Source organism: Branchiostoma floridae, chromosome 13 (genome assembly GCF_000003815.2).
Source record: "Branchiostoma floridae strain S238N-H82 chromosome 13, Bfl_VNyyK, whole genome shotgun sequence".
In the NCBI taxonomy this organism is placed as follows: domain Eukaryota; kingdom Metazoa; phylum Chordata; class Leptocardii; order Amphioxiformes; family Branchiostomatidae; genus Branchiostoma; species Branchiostoma floridae.
In genome coordinates this window covers 22,270,050-22,276,922 of record NC_049991.1, presented here as the reverse complement: position 1 = coordinate 22,276,922, position 6,873 = coordinate 22,270,050, and the positions used below count along the sequence as shown (strand labels likewise).

The 6,873-nt window shown below is 44.6% G+C and overlaps 1 protein-coding gene across 2 annotated transcripts; it reads right to left on the bottom strand.

The window, feature by feature from the left end:
* Window positions 1–2,790: 2,790 nt before the first annotated feature.
* On the bottom strand, window positions 2,791–6,539 carry LOC118429260 (essential MCU regulator, mitochondrial-like). Of its 2 annotated transcripts, none has more exons than XM_035839733.1 (3): window positions 6,319–6,539; window positions 5,291–5,437; window positions 2,791–3,167 (listed from the first exon to the last, which is right to left on the bottom strand). In XM_035839733.1, the coding sequence occupies exons 1-2, from the start codon at window positions 6,487–6,489 to the stop codon at window positions 5,324–5,326; spliced, it is 285 nt and encodes a 94-aa protein (XP_035695626.1). In that variant the 5' UTR covers window positions 6,490–6,539; the 3' UTR covers window positions 2,791–3,167; window positions 5,291–5,323. The 2 variants fall into 2 exon arrangements, with proteins under 2 accessions (XP_035695626.1, XP_035695627.1); XM_035839734.1 differs by lacking the exon at window positions 5,291–5,437 and adding an exon at window positions 4,802–4,944 and having other exon boundaries at window positions 6,319–6,538.
* Window positions 6,540–6,873: the final 334 nt, after the last annotated feature.

Sequence of the window (6,873 nt, the reverse complement as noted above, 5' to 3'; positions counted from 1 at the left end):
GAAGCGGGCGCGTCGTTTTTATTGAACCACTGATTGTAAATAACTATATTTACACATAATGGCTGTTCCTGGAATAAGAAGGGGGTCATTCTATTTCTTACAACGAGGGGAGGTCGGCTGGTTATGTGCGGTCGCCGGGGACTCGTCAGGTGTAATGATAATAGTCCGAGCAAAAAGAAAGGCTGTCCGGGAATTAGTGATGGGCTGTCCGGGAATTCGTGATGGGGTGTCCGGGAATTAGTGATGGGCTGTCCGGGAATTAGGGAAGGGTTGTCCGATTTACAGGGGTGAGGGTCTAGGTCAGACTTTTTATTCATTTTGATTTGGGCCGGAGTTTAACGGCTGTGCGGGGATTTTTGGATTGGGCGGTGTTCATACAATGGTGAGCAAACTGCAGAACGAAGGTCTGTCAGAATTTTATGAAACTCAACGCAACTTTCCTTAAATTTCGATTTCACAAATTTCTTCACAATAATCAGAAGTGGTAAAATAAAGGAAGCCATGCATGTTGGTAACCCAAGGACGTTTTAGAAATCTAATCTCCAAGAAGATCCTACGGTGCCATAAGATAGTATCAAAGCCGGCCAATGAGTATAGCCGGCCACGGTTGGTATGATACTATACATTACGCCACCGTGGATCTGGTTGGAGATTATTAGAAATCGCGATCTCCTTGCTTTTAATCTCCTTGCTTTTAAAATGCATATTTCCCGCCTCATGACGTCATGTTTATGTATAGATTTACTTTTTGTTTATTGCATGCATCTATGGAACCCCTTGATAAATCTTCATTGTACTTTGCCACCCTCATGAATAAACAAAGGTCCCCGCCGCCTGACGGGCTGTTTCGCCGCGTTTCTCTTACATTTAGATACATCAAATTAACAATTTTAATCTCCTTGGATACATTCTTCACGAAAGAACAGGAAACTATAACATGTGATTGAAACATCATCATCATCATCATTCTTCCTCGTGTGAGGTGGAGCAGACGAAGTTAACGTTAGTCCTCCAGTGACTGAAACAACTAGTAAGAACCTTTACCAACAAGCTGCAAGAGTCTTGGATGCAGTCTCTGCGCACGACATGGGAGCTGTTTACTGGGCTGGTCACGCTGAGGTGGGTTTAAGTGTTCCTTTCTTGAAGAAAGAAACAACAATGTCGTTTTAATGGACCAACTCAGCAGTCTTTCAGTCGCCATTTTGATTTCGAACTTCGCGCCGCTGGGTCAGAGGTCACGTCCGATACGATGGCGTCTACGCTTCAGCGGCGACATCTGGCGGGCTGATTGATTTCTGCAGCATTCCACTGTAAAAGCAAGGAGGTTGTGATATAACCTCCTTGGTAAAAGTGATGATCTGCACTATTGTACGTTTTTATCCCGTTTATTTCTCCAAACCTTTAAAGCTGTGTATACCCTCATAGGCAAGGGTGTGCTTTGACATCAACGAATTTCCTAATAATGTTATATAACATCTTGTGTTCCTAATGCTGGTAATCAGACTCACACGCGAGCAAACCACACACACACATCAAGACACGCTCACATGCACATACTCAAATCAATACATTAATGCACAATCAAAACACACACATATCAATACACACACACTAAATACAAACGCTCACTCATTAATACACATAACTACAATAGATACTTATTCATTCACACAATCAATACACACACATGCTTAAATACAGACATGCACCAAACACACACACACTCATTAATATGCACAATCACACACAGACACAAATATATTACACACACACCTACACTCTCACTGGTTAATAGACACCTGCAAAATCACTCATTGATACACAGACACGCACATAATCACACTCATTGATACACACACAAACACATAATCACACTCATTGATACACACACACACACAATCACACTCATTGATACACACAAACACACACATCATCACACTCATGGAGACACACACAAACATGCACACACACACACACACACACACACAAACACACACACACACACAAACACTGAAACTGTTCAGGACCAATATGAGTGTGGACAAACCCACAGAGAAATGTAATTCACACCACCACGGCTTTGTACAGCTGACCGTTATCTTCTGTAGATATACATGTATGATGGGCAAACACAGGGCAACACTGGACAGCCGTCCTCTCACTGTCCTACTGCTGAGCCTGAAACTGGGGTCTGACATTTAAGGTCTGCTGCTGGGCAATAAAGTTCATTGTCAATGTCATTGTCATTATTTCTGTAGTGTGACATTAATAGTCTGTTTCTGTGCTATTATTTCTGCAGTGTGCCAAAATGATATTGTTCTGCAAACACTGCCAAGCCTTCCGTTTCTTAAAATGTTCCCAGAAACAGCCCAGTAACAGCCCAGTAACAGGACAGTGACAGGACAGTGACAGGATGCTAACTGTCCGAGTGTCCCCAGAAATCAGCTATAAACACAACACAGGCATGCAGTCTGCACCCGTATTCTCCGAGCTTGGATTATCCTTAAAGGTACAACAGTTCCTACTGTATATCCTGCAGCACTACTGATGCACTAATGATGAACTCCTGCAGCACTAATCCTGCACTACTGCTGCACTACTGAGTACTCGGGGGAGGACGCAACTATAGACACAAGTTCCAGTGGAGGGGTGTGGGGTAGTTTGCTGGGTGGGGAGGGTACTGCGTAGGCGTAAATTGTTAGTACTGAATGATACAGGAGAATATGATAACTTTGTTGACTCGGCCTTTCTGTCCTGACTAGACTATTAACCAACCAACAGACTTGCTGTGGCCTAAAGTGTGATATTACAGGTGACAAACTTCACTAACTCCACCCCTTAAAAATCTAAAACTAACCAGTTAAAACATCACATTAAAACCTACTCTACACTTCTCCGCTCTGATAGATACAAACACATTAAAGACTGTAGAACAAACTCTTTTCCAACATGCAGAGTCCATATGTTACTGATAGTTGTCTATGTACTTTCATTATCAAATACTATTGCTTGCTGCATTATTGTACAAGTAGCATAATATTCTGTCACAGCAGATTCACTTCAGTGCAGCAGTTGCCATGACAACAGGAAGCAGAAAGGTGATTGGTGGATGCAGCGGTTTCCATGGCAACTGATGATGGCAGTTCTGAAAGCCCTTGAGGTTCTACCTGAAGAACAGTAAAGTAAACAGGATTTGTTATCTTTAGGATAAACAAATAAACACAAATAAACATGTCAAAGTTCGGGTTGTAACTGGCCCTGAGATTGACCTTTAACCTCCAGCAACACATTTTCAACTTGCTCCTCATGAAGACAATGTTTTATAGCTGTCAACATGTGAGATTGTCGGGACTTATTGGTCAAATTCCATGGATCCGTGGGCCGGAGTTTGCCCCAGCCTCTGCATGTTCATGAACCCAATACACTTATCAAGAGGAATAAGGTTGGCCAAAATACAAACTGTAGCGAAGCTGCACAGCTGGGTGTTGAAAGGCCAGTCCCAGCAAAGGTTTAAGTGGTGAAGAACAGGCCAGATATAGAGTAGGCATGGCAACATTCTACATCACAACCTGATATAGAGTGAACAAACTGGCAGGGCAACATTCTACATCACAACCTGATATAAACAAACTGGCAGGGCAACATTCTACATCACAACCTGATATAGAGTAAACTGGCAGGGCAACATTCTACATCACAACCTGATATAGAGTAAACTGGCAGGGCAACATTCTACATCACAACCTGCTTGCAGGCAAACGTCCTGTAAAGATTTATATTCAGGAAACTGCTAAGAAAAAAAGGTAACATTCAGTAACTGGTTAGTCAAACTGGATTATAAACTGCGCAGGCAAGCTTGGGGAAAAACAGCTCATACTGCCTGCTACTTCCAGGCAGCACAACTGGGCTGCAAACTTATGCAACAATGCTGCTGTGAAACAGGGTTAGGTGCAGTCTGGTCAGTGTATGCAGTGTAACTGCACAAAGCATGAGGTTTCATGTCAGGCCACATGAGATGCGATGAGACCATGATTTTGGAGGTGGATATTGCAGTTCTTCCTACACAATGGTGAAAATGACCTGCCCATGTTGGGGTGGTTCTGATACAAGGTGGTGGGAACAAATCTATAAACAACCAAATGTTTTCTTCAAGACTGACATGCCTGTCTGTCACCTTCAGGCAACACTGATTGGTTGTGTTACGCACTACAGGTCAGGTAGGTGGCGCTGCTGCAGTACTGCACACTGCAGGTAGGTGGCGCTGCTGTTTGGGGGCGCATTTGTCAGCAGCGCCACCTAACTGCAGTGTGTAACAGAAACAGTCAGTGTTGTCCTGAGGAAGGTCACAGAAACATTGGTCTTGAATGAAACACTTGGTTGTGTATAAAGAACCTTGTTATCCAGCGACTTACCCACCTGAAGAAATGTCTTGAGAAATGCAGAAGGACTGCAGACACAAGAGCAGGTCAAATCTTAATTTTCTTTTGATTGTGCAGAAAAACTGTAATATCCACCGCCGAGCCGGCTGAAACTATTTGCAGATGTTTTCGGAAAGATAAGCCCCTGCAGGAAAAGTTAGTTTCCAACCTTCTGCTTGTCAAGTACATCAGCCACTTGTGTTAGTACAGCTGATCTCCCTTGCTAGGCACTTTACAGATTAATGATTTTTTTGGCAGACACTTGCATGGTTAGAGTTTTAGAGGGATCCCAGCCCTGGGAGAGGGTGCGAAGGTCAGAGGTCAGGACCTAGTGGTGAGAGAACAGGGCAGCGAAGAGCGGAGGTTAGTCGAAGCACCACTACCTGGCGGCTTCAGTACCCGCCGCGCCGGGCTAGTCATCATCATCATCGTCAGGCACGAAGATGTCGTTCTCCTCGAGGAAGGCTGCGCCCTCGCGGCTCATGGTGGCGCCCACATAGATAAACGGGACCATCACGGCCACCACCTGTAAACAACAGTAAACATGTAAACACGTGAGTCTGTGTGAGCTGTGTGGACCGGCCTGATGTCTGTGGGATTGGTTTATACTAATGGGACCAGGGACAACACCACAGGGACAGACGTCATTCACTTTGGAATCTTGCTGGTACATTTTGTTTTTAGTTTTGGCAGACTGGAGGCACCTTCTGGGGCTTCAAAAGTGCCTTTCAAAAGACCAACAGAACAAATGGTTTTCATCAGAACAAACCAGTTTTCCCTGGTTATAACGGGCACAAGCCAGTTTTTCATGGTTCCCGCTAGAACAAACCAGTCAGGACCGGCCACACACTGTGGGTGGACATCACTGTTACCTTAGCTTGCAGAAACCAGCTGCTCTTTTGTCTCTAGTCATCATCATCATCGTCTGGCACAAAAATGTCGTTCTCTTCCAGGAACTCTGCTCCTTCTTTACTGATCCATGCTCCGAGGTACAGGAAAGGGGTGGAGACAAGCAGCACCTGAGTAACAGCAGCCATATAACAGTAGTACAGGAGTGTTGACTTGTCATCCATGTGGTGCAGGTAAAATTTGTCTGTTGCAGATAATTTTCCATGTTACCTACACCCATGTAAAAAAGTATTTCGAGCCCTGACATCATTTCCAAGGCTGCATTTGAGTACTGCTGACTGAGATATTTTGTTGTTGTTTTGAGCTGAATGATTGGACTCATAAAAACAAATAAAAGCGATGCATTTACTAGTACCAAAATACAACTTGTCTGTAACTTTATGGGGCACCCTAACACAAGTTGCTGGTGGATACTGTGACTCATCAGCCCCTGGGTGCTTCTGCATAAATGGTTCTGCTATTATGGAATTACATCAACCATCGACAATGGGCGGTGGCGTTCCAAATCAATAAACACATTAACATGTATATTCCAGGAATAACATGTGGAAACCAGTAAATAAACTGCGTTGGAGCAGCCGTTATAGAATTTGTGCATTTTCTGGAATGTTTCACCCGGCGAATTTAGTAGATAAGTAATGTGTTTCTAGCTCCAACAACAACGGAATTATTTCGCCAGAGTCGGTTCCTGGAACTATCGATTCCTGGAGAAAACAATTTAGCTCCATGTAATCAACTCAAAATGGCTGACATAGCATAGCACTGACAAAAATAATCCTCCATAATCAGGTTTGAAAGAGCCTGTTTCCGAATCTTACGCCTGAACTGACTCCTAAATAACAAACGTCAAAACGAAGAGGTCTAAGACTCTTAGTAAGAGATTACATTGGGTAGTTTAAAGCTACTATTTCTGCGCCGTTACAGACAAATATTTTTGTGCTTCATGTTTGGGCCGGCCCTGTTAACCCCGCCTTCCCGACCGCGTCCCTACCTTAGCCAGCCCGAAGCGGATGTTGTAGGGCTCCGGTAGCAGCGCCCCGGCGGCGTTGGTGATCTTGGTGCGCACGGGGACGGCCTGGCGAGCGGCGGGGAGGCCTCTCTCTGCGATGTTTCTGGCCAGAAGGACTCGGGCCCGAGCCAGGTTCGCCACCAGCGTCGCCATCTTGGATGTTTCTTGCTCTGCGTCACCCGACCGCGCAGCAGCGCCGCCACGCGGGAGGCAGTGGAACAGCAGTATAAGCCTGGGCGCGGGTCCATGGAAACCAACAGCTGGCCTTGGCAGGAATTTGATTTCACGATAATTTTTCATCCTCGAAAAATACAACCCTTTCCACACAAAGCCTGAGAGACAAGAACAAAAGGCGCTCCACTTTCATTTTGTGCCACCTTCGACCTGTGACACTCAAATGGTGGCTTCAACACTAAACATAAAAATGGATTGTAGGTGATTTTCATTTCTTTCATGGGTAACGTTATATGTCTTAACCTGTAAACATCACTTTGGTTAGCAGAAATCTGTCAAGTTCCCTCTCTTCCAACTTCTGAG

Bases quoted from the DNA above. Each gene is read 5' to 3' on its own strand.
- LOC118429260 (XM_035839733.1), bottom strand. From the start codon at position 6,489: ATGGCGACGCTGGTGGCGAACCTGGCTCGGGCCCGAGTCCTTCTGGCC. The intron at 5,438-6,318 runs GTAGGGACGCGG...GCTGTTACTCAG, and splicing joins TCCGCTTCGGGCTGGCTAAG to GTGCTGCTTGTCTCCACCCC.